General features: G+C 44.8%; 1 protein-coding gene across 1 annotated transcript in view; it reads left to right on the forward strand.

Moving 5' to 3' along the window:
- Nucleotides 1-256: 256 nt before the first annotated feature.
- LOC135396378 (chorion peroxidase-like) overlaps nucleotides 257-18,737 on the forward strand; it is a 62,566-nt gene continuing 44,085 nt past the window's right edge. Inside the window, exons 1-5 of the mRNA XM_064627315.1 lie at nucleotides 257-377; nucleotides 2,864-2,947; nucleotides 5,150-5,482; nucleotides 6,976-7,102; nucleotides 12,829-13,058. Of these exons, the coding sequence (XP_064483385.1) occupies nucleotides 2,881-2,947; nucleotides 5,150-5,482; nucleotides 6,976-7,102; nucleotides 12,829-13,058 (757 nt within the window). The 5' untranslated portion in view covers nucleotides 257-377; nucleotides 2,864-2,880. The remainder of the gene's footprint in view (nucleotides 378-2,863; nucleotides 2,948-5,149; nucleotides 5,483-6,975; nucleotides 7,103-12,828; nucleotides 13,059-18,737) is intronic.

Raw genomic sequence — 18,737 nt, forward strand, 5'->3', positions numbered from 1 at the left:
CCGTGTGCAGAAACGAAGTCCATCATATCTTGCGCAGACGTCAGCACTAGCGCCGTTACGATAAATATTGAGTCTAAAATATAGTATGAAGATGCAAATGATAAGATACATTTACTTCAAATAATTTACGCAGTTCTGACAGGGCACCGCGGCTAAACAGCGGACGAAGCGAAATTCAATACCCACGCGCTTCATCTGGGAATTTTAACGGTGTTTCGTTTTGTTCCTGATGCCGTAAAGTGGAGATCATGCGCGTTGCACGTCCACTCTGACGTCAGCTTCTTCAGGAAGGGCCATCCATGCATATGTGTATGCAACGACGACTTGCAGAAAGTATATTACAGTGAGACTCTGCATCACTGGCAACAAGAAAGGAGGTGAGTGCATGGAACGTAGCCATTTTATTCGATATCTATTTCTTATGTTCATCGAAAGTGAACGAATTGTTACGCTCGCTTTGTTGTATTGGCAAAGCACTCCGACTTGACGTAAGACGAGAAAACAAACTTCCAAAGTCCTACACGGGCATCCTCATCAGTACGTGAACAAAACTATTTAGCCTATGTTTATCCTAATGTGGGGTAAAATTTTTAGCATTTAAATCACTTGTCCGTCTTCGCCTAAAATATGAATCCCTGAATTGGAATCCCTATATCGAAACATATCAACCAACTCGAATCTTCTCTCTTTTTATGTACATGTACCCATCCATCCAAAGCAGCAAGGTTCGCACTTCGCGACTACTCTATGAAAACTAGTGTGACTGAGAACTAAAAAGCAGACAGGATTTACCACACCTATGTATCAACGTATAGATAGGCTCTGCTTTCTTTAAATTATTTCATCATAACCGAAGCCCTCAGTACTGCCCCTTTTTGAGTACGGGTAAATCGTTCCGAGGGTGTCCCATTTAAATGCGAACAGATTTTTTTAAAATGTATATTTCACTTTTTTCGAGATGAAGTCAGTTGCAATATAACGTATGCTGAAGGACACTCCTTAAGAGGGCACCAGCAAACTCCTGAGGCAATATTCGAATTAACTTTCAATAATTAACTTTTTAATTATACTAAAGCTACGAAGTTGTCCGAATGAGAACATCTGGTCCCTTCGGTCACCTGATACAGTAGCCGTTTTCAGAACAAAAATTAGTTCGATAGATCGTCCGCAAAAAAATCGTGAAGGAACACCATTTTTTCTTTGTTTTGTTCATTGCGCATCTCTAGAGACGCGTCTTCCCTTCACTCCCATAAAAAAGCATACTGTCGTTGGTATTTGAGATGCCTGTTAATTCCTCATATCTTATAGCTGCCAGCTAATCGCTCCCATTCTCTACACTCTAAGAAAATAAGGTAAAAATTCCTACCCAAGCTGGTAGAACGACAGTACTTCTACCATTTCGGGTCAATCAACGGGCGCCTTTTCCATTGCGGGTATAAGGGCGGTGTCCATTTCCCTTGCCCCTTTCACTCACGTTTGCTCCAAGAAAAAAAAGGGTAGAGCTTCCTACCTAAGCTGGTAGAACGACAGTTTCTACTTATGTCGTTTGTTTCTACACTGCAGTTATATATCCCCAAAAGGTAAAATTGGTTTGAGTAGAAATGTGGTTGCAATACAGCTCTACCGAGATGGGTAGAAAATTCCATAGATTGTCAAGTTACCCGTCAAAAAGAACTCGTTACGAGTTAAGTTACCGTGTGAAAATGTAACTAAGTTAATAACGAAGTTCTTCAGCCTGAAACGTAACTCGCAGTTACTGAGTTACTTAAAAAACGAACGAGTTACTCCCAAGTTACTTTGGACACAAAATAGCATTACGCAGGTGCAGCGCGCGTGAGCAGTTGGGTTAGACATTGAGTTGCCTGCGGGAGTGCAACACGCTTAGATCGTTTTCGTTTATGTCCAACATTAGACCTCTCCCTGTTTGTGAACAAATGACGTCATAGTGTTTGACAGCTCCACAAATTTGGTAAAGTTGAACTGCGCTCGAAGCTAGAGGTGAACAAAGTCGCGCCCGAAAGCCACGGTCTTGAGGGGACTACGATGGTCCCTGGAAAGGACACGTCCTTCGGTCCTACTTTTCTTTCAATAGGAGGCAGCGAACAAGTGCCCGTTCGTGGAACCCAGCCCCCTCCTTCCGATTTGTTTCGGTGTCAGTCTGTCTACCAACGTCATGATGACGTTTCTCTGGTAGAGGTCTATTCGAACGCTTTGCATCTTACTCCCTGTAGGCGCACAATGGTTCAGCTTCATTTCAGTGGCAGCGGTTCTTATTTCCTGAATAAAATATCAAAATGTCATTGATTGAATATCACGTTTTATGGCAAAAAAATGCCATGAAGGAACCGGAGAGAAACCAAGAAAATATGTGGACGCTAGCGAAAAGCGAAGTAACCTGGAACGTAACTTAACTTACTTTGGCAAAGTTACCTGAAAAAGGAACGAGTTCCTCTGAAAGTTACCACGGCGCAAAAGTACCGAGTTAAGTTACAAGTTACCAAAAAAGGAATTTAGTTACAGTAACGAGTTACCTCGAACTCTGGAAAATTCTACCTTTTTTCTTGGAGTGTAGCTTACGTCGTCTAATTTGTCCTTTGACTGGGTCCCTTTTCCCCTTATTCTCCATTTTTTAGTTCTTCACACTAAGTTTGTTCGTGTCTTTTCGAGGTTTTGATATTTACTGTTCACGTTTATTTTCCCCTGTCTACGAGCATTGAGGTAGCCAGTCCCGACCTGGGTCGGGATTAACGCCTCCATATATTTTTTTTTTTTTCGTTTCTCTGCCTAATGTGTATTTGCAGGCGCCTGCCTAACGCCCACCATCAACGTCCTCATGTTCTTCGTCCTCATGTTTTCTTTATAGCCGGAGGTGTGCACAATATGAAGGCGACGCCCGACTTCACTGTCATCGTCATACTACTGGCCTGCACGTCGCTGTGCTTTGCCGGTGAGTAACGGGATAATATACGCCAGAACCGTAAGACAGAAAAAAGAAGAGAGGGCGGGAGCGTCAAGACTTGAATAAAAGAATGCGAGAGAGACAAAAAAAAACGGGTACGGCCCGGTTGGGCTGAAATAAAGAGATGTTCCCAAAGCCATAGGTGGTTGCGTGACATCCGTGGCACACAGTTTTCCACAGTGTTGCGGTTAGTGCTTACATATTTATACATCAATTTATTATTTCACGTCACTGCAGTGTAGGAGGCAATCTTTATAAACTCTACTTCTTTCTGTAAAGAAGCTTACCGTGCAGTACGTGACTTGGCATTTGAGCGATGCTACAGCATTCCTCTCTAATGGAAACGGTTTCGAAAGCATGATAAGCCAATCGCCTGGTTGCTTTGGAGCGGGTGACACCACGTTGCTTATATCTGACTGACTGACAGAGATACGGAGTCTGAATCAGGGGGCGCTTACAATTTCATAAAACTTCCTACTGTGCGGCACTCTGTAAAGTTACAAAATATGATATTCCGCGCCACAGACAGGTCTTTCAGATTTAAGTTTCTGCGCGCTTGTGATACCAATTAATTATACCGCAAGTAGGTCAGCTCTCTGCGCAGTTCCTCAGTTCCCTCTCTCCCTTGCCCGTGGAGCGACGTCATTGGCGCCTCTCCCAATTAAGGGGGTACCATCTCAAGGGCGAGGCGCACGTGGTTTCTTTCGTGGACCTATGCAGGTGTGCGAATAGTCCCTCATTGCTGCCTTGTGATTGGACAGACATTTGGTCACGTGTAGATGGGTAGAAATCCAACGAACCGGTAGGGAAGTACGAAGGGAATTGTCTCACTACGAGAGCCGCCGATATTTCGAACAGCGACTGTTCTTCTTCTGGGCACCGTCCTCATCATTGGCATGGTATTTTTAAAGGGTTAGGTATGACGGCTCCTGCAACCAAAATGCCAACTACAGAAAAAAAAAAAAATTACACGAGAAAGTAAACAAGTTTGTATGCTTGTGCGAGTGTAAACGAGGGGAGGCTAGCTCTTACTAGGTCGAACGGACCGCGATTACCATAAGAAATTTTGCAGGGCTCCGATCACTCGTCGCCTTATAGCTCAACGGGCGTAGTGTCCTAGCACCTTCCCCGAGCCTAATTAACCAGGGTCTAGTCGGTCCATGACGGCGCGTAGATCACTTCGCATCAACCAGCCGTATCCGTTAGCATACATCGTATAACACAGTCTACCGAACACTCTCTTGGCGTCACGCCCCATGAAATACACCGGGCGCACACAGGCAACGCCACAGGTACAGAAGGCCTGCCTCCTCGCCCTCCTTCGCTACGTGAACATATAAAGTCAGACGTCTGCTACTGCTGGGATTCGCCGTTCTGCGAATTCAAGAACTCGCAATGATTGAATGAACTTGAAAGAACTCGATGAATGGTTGTTCTGTCGCACCAGCTCGCTAGGTGATGCCCATAACAGGTTCCAGGTTTTTCATCTGGCTAGCGAAAGTTCATATAAACACCCTTTCAGATACTAGATAGACACATTAGATACATAATATCAATATGTGCCAGCTTTTCGAGTCCTAAACCATGTGCTTCCGAATTCGGGAAAGAAATGCGGTCGAACCTCGGTTGACTTTTTTTCAATCTTCTAAATGAATGTCTCCAGCTTTTGCGAATTCGAACGTCGGCAGGTTTGTGGCGTCACCACTTATTTCTTAGTTCTAGTTGCCACTATACGGGAACTACAATAAATTAAGATCTTACTGGGATACTCCTTATCCAGGTATTCCATCTTCATTCAGGTCCTCTACATTGTCATTACGCGGGGGTTACAAGCGACATCTTACTGGAAGACTGGGGGGAAAGTTATCGTTCAGGCGCTCTGATCCCGATTAAAAGCTACTGATCAAACTGCCTGCGTAGTCCTATATGCACAAAAATCCCGAGGAGTGTAGAACCGGGCTTCGTTTATCATGCCGCGATCATACACTGTAAGATGTCATCTGCAATTCTATACTCAACCCTATATGCGCTGATCCACTACTCACGTATTCTAAGCCCTTCAGAATCTGTGTGTAGGATCAAACTGAATCCCCCCCCCCTTTTTTTTAAGAGATTACATTCGTATGTTGTTAACTTGTTGTACAGAACAACTGCGGTGAGGTTCGTGAACGAGACACATTCTGTATACAGGTTCCTCCTTTCCTGGCGGTGAACAAAGCTACTACGGATACGGTATGTCCAATAATGCAGAGGATGACCACTATGAGCCACCACCTCAGCCCGAGAGAGGACACCTCTCGAAGACAGACGGTGACCCGCTGTACCAGATTGAGGAGTACGGCACGGCACCTGATTATGTTGCCAATAGATCCGTCCTTCCGTCGGACGATGAGAATGGACGAGCAAATGATGAAGTCACTGATACGAGTGCGCCGCGACAGGGAAGGCCTGTGACGTTAACGAAGGAAGAAATAAAAGAAGCATTCCAGGCTTCGTCTTCACGGGACGACATCGAGTACCCAGGTAAATTAAAAATGAGAAAGAGCAGTGTACGGGTGTTCGTAAAGAGCGCGCTGGCGTTCAAGAAGGTGTGTGTTTGGCTTACTTGAAACATAATCAACAAACGCAAAAAGTACACGGACAGACCTGGACAGTGATTGTCAGAGCGCTGCTCGTGAAGGTTGTCCCCAGAGCGGTGTCTGTGTCTCTTTCCCTTTCTTCATCGTGTACTTACGCTAATGTTCGACATCTAATATAAGTGTGGTACACACCTTGGCATTGGCAACACAATCGCAAAGGTAAGAAAGACAGGGTGACTGAAGCAAAAAAGGGGTGGTCGACAGACTCAGTTCCGCGACAAGCTAGCTTAATAGGCCACATCTCGGACCGGTCGCGTCCATTCCGTTAGTTGTCGCCAGGTGTTGGGTGGCACGGAAAGCAAATTCGTATTGGTCCGATTCCTGTTCCATACTGTAGTTATTTTATAGCTCCTGTTTAGAGTTAGGAATAAGATCCACGCGAACAAAAAACATTCGGGATGGCTTGCCTACGTGGTTATCGCCATCAAATTATCGTAATCGAACTTACAAAGAAAGAAATGAGCGAATGCTCCATGGCTGCACGTGAGGTATGTGTTTACAAGTGAAGGTTTTTGGAAAAGAAATAGTTCCTCGATACAGACCTCTCCGAAAACCACATTAAGCGTCTTGTCGTTATTGTTAAAAACTGCGATAATATGTATGATAGGGGGTAAGGTAAAAGTAAGTTTGTGGAACTATGTAGGGAGTAAATATGAAGTAAGTGGGGGTAGTAGTAAGAAGTACGTAAAAGGGGGTAAGTACGCGGAGAGGTTGGTCGCAGTTATGAAGCCCTGCTACTCTGCATTCATATGCTATGGAGGCAGTGCACACCGAAACCTATGCGTCACTGGGACACAGGTGATGTCACAGTCACAAAGACTCGTTGTCAACGTTGTCAAAGACGAGAAACCCAGCCCTTAAGGCGTGTCTGGCAAGACGTTGGAATGCTGCATTGGCACGACAAGGCTGGTGGAGATCGCGAAATTTGTTTACGACATTGGTCTCGCGGGCTCATTTATAGGTAGTAGATCGATCGGTTCTCGCTTTTGGTATCTACTGTCCATTAGGCTGTTCCTAATGTCTAATAATACCACTTCACGTCCTTAGGTCACGTTAGGAAATAGTTTTTCTGGCAAGGCTAGACAGGTTACACGTTGATTTCAACGAAGAAATATATGGTAACAACCGTGTACAGACCATAATTATTCGAGGCGTTAACTGGGAAACGACCACGTATGCCGTTTCACCTTGTATCGTTATGAAATCTCCTTATCACTGCCGCACTAATCGCGTGTCATTGCTTGCGGCGGGCCATGCAGTTCCTACGCGGAAGAGGCGACAATTTTCGCACCGTTCCGTGTTTAGCTGTGCCGATGTATCCCCCCAAGATGTTATTTAATTACATTTTGCCCACGGTACTTTTTGCTTCCTGCCAAGCCCTGGATTACCGGAAGCACCCACCCGAGTTTCGCCACCAGCAGAATCTGAAGCCAAATGAAGACGCTTCCGAATTGGACAAGGCACAGTACGTCTACCAGTATGCTACCAAGTACCTCATGGAGAAGTGAGTTTACTGCTCTCTTAAAAGCATTAAAAATTTCATTTTGTCTGATTGACGGGACAACAACATAAACGAAAAATTAGAGTCAATAAAGCATAAGATCTAAGTGGCAGAAACATGTCGTCCTGAAACATGAAACATGTTCAGTCAGCCGGTATGATCCATATCCGGAATATAGTCGCACCCCGTCAGTAACACACCGACTACCGAATCAGTGCACCCTAAAACAGAGTTTCACCGCACTATACGCACTACTAGGCCAACGAACCTCCCGGATGCTGAAGCATATCACACGTTGAAGATTGGAGGTGCGTGGCTATCGGTAACCGGAGGAGCATGGAGGGACTCGTTTATCGAAAGTAGCAGGAATTTGACTTCGGATAGAAAACCTTGGGATGAATGATCATACGAAAAATCCCAAGCAGCACAATGTACTGAAAGTCGAGTGCAATAGGGGCGAACGGTATGTGTGTTATCAATGTTCCTTAGCTTCAAGAGTCTGTTCAAGGTCTTCCACCTACCCGTCCACCCCTATTGCACTCGACTTTCAGTACATTGTGCTGCTTGGGATACGAGTGCAACGCGCTATCTTGGTACGCAAGGGAGCTTTCACATCTCGCGGTTCAGAAAACATCCTGCCTCAGTACGTCACGTCATCTAACGCAGTGCAGTATATCTGCACCGCGTCAGACGACGTGACCGCAAGGGTGACCGCAAGTCATGTGACTTCAAGAAAATGAAGGCGTGTGAGTGAGGCGCACGCTTTCATTTCGTTGCGGTTTTATTTGGCGCTGCCAAGGTACTTCACCGTCGGCGGGTGGTGCTGGTGGTGGTGGTGAGATGGCTAGCTGTTGTCGGCCTCACACAGCTGGGCAACGTCACGACTGACGCCCTGGGGAATGTGCGTCCTGGGCCGACTTCTAAGGGAACTGTACCGACATATGTCTGAAAGCGTCTGAGGAAAACCCAGAAAAAGCCCCAGACAGCACAGCCGGCACCGTCGTGTCGGCTGGGTCGTGTAGCTGTCTCATCGCATCTGACGCTTTTTCGCCAGACAATAAGTGCTCGCATCAGTTGACGTCATGCACGCAATCACGGAGCGCGGAAAAGTTCATCGCCGCCGCGCGCATTCTTGTATACATATTTTCCCACGAAATGCGCGCACCCCAAAGAAATATTTTACCTGATAGTCCCTGGAGGTAGTAGGTTCGCACCACGCCGAGAAAAAAAAAGTAGTGTTCGAGGTTTGCTCCATGATCCTTTAATGACGCTCTTTCTCCTCAAATCAGGAATGGTATCATTCCAGTGCTCGGCCTTGAGCGTGTTACGAGTATCTGGTGAATTCCCTTTTTAGAGTGTAGCCTCGTTATCTAATCTATTGTCATCGCTTTTCCCTGTGTTTTTCTCAAGATCTTCCACACAAACGCTGTCACTGCTCCCCTTGAGGCCTGTCTAGGATGACAAATGCTAGCATGGGCGCCGTCAAGGGGGGGCAAGGGGGGCACTTGCCCCTCCCTGGCTCATAATTTTTCTCTCTCTCTCTCCTTTTTTTTTTTTTTGTTGAGACTTTGTCAGAGCCCTGCCTACGTGGTCAAGGCTGCACATCTCTGAAAGTTCCCGCCGTATTTCTCATACTTTTCTTCTTCGTTCCGTCGCCCGCAAACAGCACACGACCTGTCCGAAATAATATGCTGCAGTGTCGAAGCAATGAAAGCTCCGGCCACATAATAAGGCACGCGTTGCGTTACCGTTAATAAATTGATGAGGATATATGTATAATCCACGCTGATAGCACTGATGGTACTCGGAGTTATTGCGCAAGAGAGCCGTAGAACGGCACCCTCCCCCGGGGGGACTGTGCAGTGGCGATTGGGTCCGAGATCTTGCCCCCTCCCTGAAAAATTGCCTAGCGGCGCCCCTGCATGCTAGCCGTCCCCAGGGATTTCCCTACACCCCCCTCAGGGGGGGGTGTACACCCTCCCTGAATTTTTGCAACACCCCCCCTGAAATTTTTCAGGTTACCCCACCGAGCTCGGCCACCAACACGTCCTGGTAGTGAGTCCGGCGCAGCGAATTATATCTGTGCTGTCAAACTTGGGCTGTATATATAGTACCACAGTCACGCAGATGATCGTAACATGCATTTGTCCAAAATCATTTGAAAGTGACTGCGCAATGCATATATTGCGCGCATATACGAGCAAAAATGCGTGCGGGCACGCAAGCTCAATGTGGAACCTCAAGAGCCATTTGCCCCAACTCAATCAAGCGAGGTATTCTATAAGGTTTTCACCATTGGTTGCTAGGTGTTCATTGACAAGATGCTGGTCTCATTCCTTTGTCGTGCGTGTGATTATGCATCTTAATGTTGAAATGCCGTTCACAGTGAATCTGTATTCTAAATGTACTGTGTTCTAAAGTAGTAGCATGTACAAATAAACCGGGAAAGCTTGGAAGATATGTCATCATTGTGCCACGATTCTTTCCGTGTCTAAGAAAAATTCCGCAAGTGGAAGCATCACCAAGCATGAACCCCCCCTTGTAAGGTCGGCACCCCCCCCCCCCCCCCAGTAGTGAATTTCTGGGGAAGTCACTGGCCGTCCCCCTTCTGTATCTCATTCATTCATACTGTTCTCTCGACATCGATCCAATAATATGTGCACCGCCCGTAACCACATTTGCCTGGTGATATTGATGGCGAGATGATTTACTAGGAAGGAGATGCACCACTATAGTATTTTACAGCATCAGAAATTGCAGAAGACAGTATCTAGCACTGGAATACGCCCGTAAGAGTTCGAGGTACCCGGTGTCGGCATTGTCCGTGCCGCTTTTGACATCATTTCCTTTTATATCAAAAGTAGAACACAGTGTAGGACACTACTGAAGTATTGCATCCCGTACGGAGACGTGGGGAAATACACCTAGCACACGCACTGTGGCACAGAAGGGGAATTGTTGCGCAGAATGTTGCAAAGACAGAAACTAAGCGGGACAGGCAGCGCTCACAGCGGGAGAAAGAAAGAACGGTAAAATACTCTCGCTTGTACCATGACCCAAATATGGAAACCACATATCGCGAGACAAAAAGAGTGGGCAACCACGCCTACAAGGTTTGTTTTCCTTTTTCCGCAACATTTATAGGAACAACCCAGAAAATTTGCATGCACTTTTTGTGCTCGTCATTATGGGACGATGCCGGATATAGTTACAGGGTGATTCTTTGATGGTGCTGCTGATACAATTCCCCGGATTATGCCAAGTTTTACTGCCGCTGTCAGAGCCACCATAAGGAAAAAAAGCATATACATTTGTTAGTTCCTTTTATGCACGGATTGACCAACTGTGCCACGTTATGGGAAGTATAGGATATGAGTACCCGGTAGGGTTCCTCGTTTTCGGGTTTGATGATTTTTCAAATTCGGGAGGGAAAAATCGGGTGCTACCTACACACGAGAGTTCGGGGAGAAATCGGACGCTACGATCTCGGTTGATATGTCAACAAGGAATTTTCGGGTGAAACGAAAGGCTTATGAAACAAGCCACTGCTGTGACACTCCGACCGGAAACAAGAATATTTATATTTCCGCTTGTAACTGGGGCAGTGAATGACCGCGGTATTCAAACACTTGCCCGAGCTCCAAAAAAGCTCGTGAGCGAGCCCTTTCATTAGCACCACCACCGCCACCTACCCTCTGTTTATGAACCCTTGATTTACGAATTTCTTCGCTTTATGCACCGGTGCCCTCTGGGACAAGACGCTTCCCCTTCCTCATTCAAGCCTCGATTTACGAACGATATACATATATATATATATATATATATATATATATCTTTTTCTTTCTTTTTTTTTTTTCAGAAACGTTAACCGTTCATAAATCGAGGACTGACTGTATAAAACAGGCAGCCCCTGGTGGTGAACGTGATAGCAGTACATCAAAGTGACCGCTTAAAAATATGAAATGCAGTAGTGGTTACAAAGCCAACGGAACCGGTAAAAGTCCGATATAAGCGGTAACTTGGTGTAACCGGAAGCGTCGCAAAGTCACACGGGCATAGGAGGCCTGCGAAGCACCGCGGGAGCCTCAAAACAAGTATCCGTGCGAGGAAACCAACGTAGTGATGAGCGCCTTGGCAGATTAACTTCATTCAGATAAAGGGAGAGAAAAAAAAGACATAGCCTTTAACGTAAATGTAATATGCAAGCGAGCTGATGTATACCTGGTGAAACCGGAAGCGCCACAAAGTCACAGTGGCCTAGGAGGCCTGCAGAAATAATAATAATGGCCTATGCCTTCTGGCATGTGGGACGTCCTTGCTAGATGGAAGACAGTCACTAATACCAGTATTTATGCACTTACATAGCTTTGAAGAAAGAAAAAAAGAAAGAGAACAAGGTAGGAATAAAAAAGAACCCTTTACAGTAATATGTGTACAAAAGAACGAGAAAGACAATTCGTGCAAATACACAGTCACAACTCACAACTGTTCAATACAAGATGGATATGCAACGTACATGTGTTATTTATGAATGCCATGCCAGTACTAATCAACCTTTCAGAAACAACCATTTTCTGATTAGTTCCCTCGCACCACGTTTTGTTTTTTCGGTAAGTACGTACCTAGGTACCGCATTAAAAATTTTTGGTACGTAGTACCATCTTTGATATCTTCCGTACTCTGTTCTTATCCTTTTTATCCAAAACGAGTACCTACCCAAATTGTACGTATTATCTCTGAGTAAGCAATGCCTATATACTATAACTAGGGATCGGCGCTTTCGGTTTTCACCGAAAAACATACGCCAGTATTTTTTTCGTAATTCGGTTTCAACGGAACAACATCGAAAAGAAATGAATTTCCGAGGAAGGATTAGGGGGATTAATCGCTGCGCACGTTAAATTTAACACACACACACAAAAGGGCTCTGCTTTCACGATTTAGGTACCACCACTTCGCTGTGGAGCAATGTGCTCCTTTTGTAGGTAGGCAGCTAGGTAGGTACAAAAAGAAAAACAGAGAAGATGTTGGCCCAACTCTACATTGGGCCGGCTACTCCAGTACGCTTATGGTAGCGAGGTCTGGCTACCAAGGATTCTAAAAGGAGGTTTCTTCTATATGCAAAAAACCTAAGGAAGGACATCACAGAGTGCGAAACATGTCCATGCGCTGTTGGCCAGTCATCGAGTACCTTCTTGGGGTCAAGAGGGCCGTTGTCATGTCTGACCAAGGCATCCCGGAGAACTTCACGACTTGCTGCGAATCGCTCGCAGCTGAGCAGTATATGTATACTCCGCATTAGACGAAGTATTTTCTAATGTCTCAGTTTTGTATTGGTTTTTGGTTTTAAGGCCGCGCTGAGACGCACAGTTTTGAAATGACGTTGCGATTTATATTCGCCGATACGTGCAGGATATACCATTGTACACACAAGAAAATCACCGAAAAACGCCGGTTTCATGAAGATAAATAAACACCACAAACATACGTCGAATCCATCCGAAAATAAAAACCAAAAGCGCGGAACCCTCCTAAAGCAAACTGTTTGACAAATCCCGATTTTCTTTTCTTCTTCTTTCCTTCCCTTTTGTTTTCTTATTTTTCTTTTCTTCCCCTTCTTTTGCCTTTTTTTGGTTTGGAATAGCAAGCCGACCTTCGTGTGGCTGCCTTTCCTTTCTTTTTCTTAATAAACATATCCCCCCCCCCCCCGATTTTCTTGGACAATACAGGAAAGGCGCTCGCTACGAGGAGATCCGAGACGCTCTCTTGAGGTCTGACCTGAGGGATGTGGAGGAAGTGAACAAGTACAGGCCCATCTGCAAAAAACTGTACGAAGTTGGATGCGACCCCAGTTATCCCTACAGGAGCCTGGACGGAACCTGTAACAACCTTCGCCATCCGACCTGGGGGAAAACCATGTCATGCATGCCTCGCATCTTAGCGCCAGCCTACGATGACGGTAAGAGAGATAAAGGGCGTCAAAGAGTCTACAGGTTTCTAATTTCGCATTTCAATGAATCTAAGAACTCTTTAGTACTGTAAATTGATGGAAAAATCAGGGCGTCTAACAAATCGTAGCCTTTAAATTCTCTGACTTTTCCGGGTTTTCACTGACTATTTCAAACGAATTCCCCGACCAAAACGAAGAGGAACGTCTTGCTTGCTCCTACGATTTGATACAGATCACTCATAAAACATATCACTTATTGAATAATTGAACAATACAAATCATTGACTGAATTCAAACAAACCGGATACATTTTCTCCTTACTGTTTAAGATAACTAAATTTTTTCCCCTGCAGCAGGGAGACTTCGTACTGTGCCCGCACCTGTGACCCGTCTTTTTTCGATAAAGGTAACCTGTTATAGTGAGGCTTCCCTACTTTTCTGCCTCTTAGCTTGTATTATCACAAGACAAGTCTGGCACAATACAATTGGAAATAGTATGAAACTGGCGATGAAACTCCCCATTCATCATCTGAAAAATAAAAGTTGTTGTTGTTGGGAATAATATTGTCGACAGGCACCAGATTCTCACAGGATATTGTTGATGTTTGGGAAGAGTAGGTGTTTTTTCTTTACTGTAATTTCCATGGTTAAGAGATGTCCCGCGAAGGTTTCAAAATAGCACAACAGAGACACACGCCTGACAGAAATGAGCTCGTTTAAATTACGAACAATATGAACAAAATTTCTCTGTACTTACAAGCAGAACCTTTCCGTCCAGTAAAACCACTTATCCTTCCACCGAGAGAGGCAAAACGCTGCAAAGAATTAAATATATTGCATATACAGTCATGTCTCGATTATCCGGACACCTCGGGAGTCGTCCCTTTTCGTCCGGATAACGAATTTCCGGATAACCAAACCAAGCGGTCTTCTGGGGAAACACGAAAAATTTGGGAGACCTCCTCACGGCCCCAGAAAAGGAAACAAGTAAAAGATCGTTTCTTCAAAAATGTATGCCAAGTGAGCTGATTGAAATTAGTAGGCATGCCGGTGACATAATTTTTTGTCACAGCCACGGCACCCCCTGCGTCGCACTGCTGTTCAAAGAAGACGATGTCTCAGTCTCAGAAAGTTGGTCCCGCGCACATGTTTTTGTCTTTTTGCAAATGCTTTTGACATGGGCCAAAAAGGCAGGCGATGCTCAAGGACGGTCTGTACATGACGTTCACATGTGGATTTCTTGCGCCCGGTGGGAACAGGGCTTCTCCTCCGCTTATCGTGTGTCCGCACACACCAAAAGGGAGTGACCTTTGAAGAAAGGACAGTGAAACAGTCCAGAATGCCACGGTGAGATGTGACCCTTTTCCCGAGTACAGCACATGCCAGGGACAGAGGACGTTGACACTTCTCCGGATAAGGGAATCAGAATGACCTATGTCCTGGAAGATCGTTCCTCGAACTTGCTGTCCGGATACGGATAACGAATTCCGGATAACCAGGACAAAATCCAGGTAGCAGGTTCGTTCCAGGTAATCGAGCTTTCCGGACATCTGAACTCCGGATAAGCGAGACATGACTGTATTTGGAACGTGGGGCCAATCAATCACTCCAACGTACGCTTGAAAACATCAAAGCGCTGGTATAGGCTTCCTCACTGATTGGGCAAATGGGCAGTCGCCTTTGGCTGCTTTTCAGTGGCGCTGTCATGGCTCTGCACCTCTGTAGACCCCGCGTTCCAAACAGGGACAAATGTATCGTATGCCTTCCGCCTGCAGCAACGCACGAATGCAGAGTATATGCGTCCTTCGAATGCAAGAGTAGCAAGTTCTCAAACAATGCGACCAATCTTCTCCGCATATTCCCCTTTACATATCCCCCATTGTCATAGCAGGCTGCTATTTCAAATCTTTTACTGTTCTTGGAAATTTTAAGGATTGTATGTCTAACCAAACGACAGACAACAATTTTTGCACACAGGTATTGTTGTCCAACAGACTAGGAAATGAAGAAGTTGAAAAAACCTTCCTGGTATGCCACTTCATTCGTAGGTTCATGTTTATGTTTTCTATTTCCCGCCGTTCTTGGGTCTTTTTTCCGGTTCGTGGTTTGTAGCCCCTTAAACATGGATATTACGTATAATTTTTACACGTGCTCGTTTGACACGTCTAACTTATTCGCTTCCTACATGTGTAGCCTTCCGCTTATTTACTCTTTCCAATGGTAGTGAGAGAACCAGAAACCACGACATTCCCTTTTCAAATCCATTCATTCCAGGAAAACAACTTGCAAGAACCCAAGAACGTAAGTCCAGCAAATGGCTGAATCTGACGAGTCGTATTTTCGCCCACTGCACTGCGGATGCGGTGTTAAATAAGTGAAAAGCAAATAAGTGAAAAAGCGTCTGCACCAATAAATTAGATTAGATTACGATAGAAGGAAAAGGGGAAAAACTGTGTGGAGATGCTAATATCAAATTCCAAGAAAAAATAAAAATAAAAAGGATTTAGACTAGAGGCCAAATAGACAAGGTACCTGTGTACCTGCTTGGGCCTGTTATAGGCCTGCAGTATTGCTACATAAATAAATAAAAGAAAAGGTCCAACACGGAGGCACCGAGAGAAATGAAGAGAATTTCACAGAAAAAAAATTAAAACATAAAACTGAATTTACTAGCTAATTATATGATCCAATTTAATGTTATTAACAAGAGCTTAAAAGCTCCCGTCTCAAAGCACGTCGAATCTCATATTTCAACGAATCAAGCGCATTAGACCTTTTTTTATTGAGTGAGTCTTCATGCTCGATGATCGATCGATCAATCAATCAATCAATCCAATTTTTCGTTCTTCCGATCGCTACCTACCAGAGCTGCGTGTGCGAATAAGGATAATATTTGCATAGATTGAGAAGTTACCCGTCAAAAAGAACTCGTTACAGGTTAAGTTACCGTGTGCAAAATGTAACTAAGTTAATAACGAAGTTCTTCAGCCTGAAATGTAACTCGCAGTTACTGAGTTACTTAAAAAAAAAGAACGAGTTACTTCCAAGTTACTTCGGACACAAAAAACCATTACGCAGGTGCAGCGCGCGTGAGCAGTTGAGTTAGACCTTGAGTTGGCTGCGGAGGAGTGCAACACGCCTAGATCGTTTTCGTTTATGTCCAACAATAGACCTAGCGCCGAAAATTTGGTAGAATTGAACTACGCTCGAAGCTAGAGGTGAAGGTCGCACCCGAAAGTCACGGTCTTGAGGGGATTACGATATAGCCCCTTAAAAGGACGCGACCATCGGTCCTGCATTTCTTTCAATGCGAGGCAGCGAACAAGCGCCCGTTCATGGAACCCAGCCCTCTCCTTCCGATTTGTTTCGGTTTCAGTCTGTCTACCAATGTCATGATGACGTTTCTCTGGTAGACGTCTATTCGAACGCCTTGCATCTTACTCCCTGTAAGCACACAATGGTTCAGCTTCATTTCAATCATAGCGGTTCATACTTCCTGAATAAAATACTGTCATTGATTGAATATCACGTTTTATGGCAAAAAGAAAAAAAAATGCCACGAAGGAACCGGAGAGAAAGCAAGAAAATATGTGGACGTGAGTGAAAAGCGAGTTAAAAGTAACTTGGAACTTAAGTTACTTTGGCAAAGTTACCTGAAAAAGGAACGAGTTCCTCTGAAAGTTACCACGGCGCAAAAGTACCGAGTTAAGTTGCAAGTTACCAAAAAAGGGAACTTAGTTACACTAACGAGTTACTTGTAACGAGTTACCTCGAAATCTGAATATTTGGCGTCAAAGGCATTTAAGGTTGTTACAAAACTCGGTCATTGAGTCCTGTGCATGATCGAGATAGATCTCCTATACCCTCGTGCAAACAGAAATCACGCTTAGTTCTTTGGATATGAAAGACAACGAGGAAAACGCCGCGCATTAGAGGTCTGGAACCAATTTTGGGAATGCAGATAAACATTTCACCCACCCATATTTATATAGCTGCATTCTTAAGCGCCTGTCTTAATAATATTTCCCTTCCAGTCAACGCCTTTCAATGGTCACATCCGTCTTAAGCAAATATCTGTGTCGCGTCGTTTCCGTGTCATTCACGGAAAGCACAGTCAAGAATCAAAGCACGTAAGCTTTGGTATCACATTCGTACGTGCGATCTTACAGCTGAATATAAAAGTGACAAGGCAAATTCCATTAGCCATCAAATTCGCGCCGTGCCGCTAGATAAATCAGGAAGTGGTGATCTGCTTCCTCAACGTGCTACTCGAGGAAAACACTATCATAGTCACCATCGCCCAACTAAAGTGGTTTAACCCCAAACAATCTTCAGGCGTGGCAGTGTCTCTGATAGGGAAGATAGCTTCCGCCTTCTGTGTCGATTTTGCCTTGCGCGATACATCGACACTGATCACTTTTATCATCACTTGTATCTGCTCCTTGGCATAAAAAGGGAAAGCAATGATGGAATGTACACTACGTGTACACTCTGACTGCTTTCCAAACTCAATGGAAGTGCTACGAGCAATACAAGCCAACCTTACGGTACCACGAACTACGAGACATAAAATTCTGGTTGTATAGAGAATGCAGAAACCGACACTGAAGATTTTTGTTTAGGTTTAATTGATACAAGCTTTCGCGTGGAGGACCACGCTTCTTCAGGTACCCCCTGAAGAAGCGGGGTGGTACCTGAAGAAGCGTGGTCCTCCACGAGAAAGCTTGTATGAATTACACCTAAACAAAAATCTTCAGTGTCTGCTTCTGCTTATGTGGTCTACAGGACTTGACTCCCCTCTCCGTATACGCTTCTGTTGTATAGAGACAAAGAAAATCGATCATTGGAAAGACGCACACTAGAAGAATGTCCACTTTTTCTTTTGTGAATCTATGTTCTGATAAAATATAAGAGCTACAGTCACAGAGGTATACCTCCGCCAGCGGAGAATATAGTCCGGACTCCGGAGAATGGGGCATACGAGAAGATGGGGTACGTCATGCAGAGAGGGAAGCTTATTCACATGTTTTGTTAACGCGAATATTATACGTGCTTGCTTTCAAAAGCACGGAAATTTGCTTGAAGTACGTCGTTTCCAACGAGTGTTGCACAACATGATCAGTGGACAAGCAACAGTTTGGAGCAAGCGGCCGCACTACGTTGTGACCAGAGTTGTGCCTAACTCGTTACAAGTAACTCGTTACTTGGTAACGGTTACTTTTTTTGGTAACGAAGTAACGATTCAGTTACTTTTTAAAAAATTGTAATAGTAACGGAATCAGTTACAAAAATTGGTAACTCGTTACTGACGTTACTCGTTCCTTTTCTTGAGCACGGGGAGCACATTTCGGCATTCCGTGTGGCGCAATGCCTGCAGATTTGACCTGCGTGACGTGTGACTCAAAGTATTATTGCAGTCCCTCACTGGATGTGTTGTTGTCCTTTCTCTTGTTTCCGTAATCTCTGACCATCACTCCTTCCCAAGAATGGCCACCAATTGTGCTATGGCTACAAAAAACGCGTTTCGACTTTTCTTTTCTTTGCTAAGCTTCTGAGCGCTCTAAATTATGACGCAGCCCCTCGTCTGTTTTGGGGAACCGTTGGTGATCTGTGGCACGAAAACCAGTGTTTTCTTCTTGTTTTTTCTCTCTGATCACCCCTACTTCGGAAACAAGGGAGAAGGTCCAG

Source organism: Ornithodoros turicata, chromosome 6, assembly GCF_037126465.1.
Source record: "Ornithodoros turicata isolate Travis chromosome 6, ASM3712646v1, whole genome shotgun sequence".
Classification (NCBI taxonomy): Eukaryota; Metazoa; Arthropoda; class Arachnida; order Ixodida; family Argasidae; genus Ornithodoros; species Ornithodoros turicata.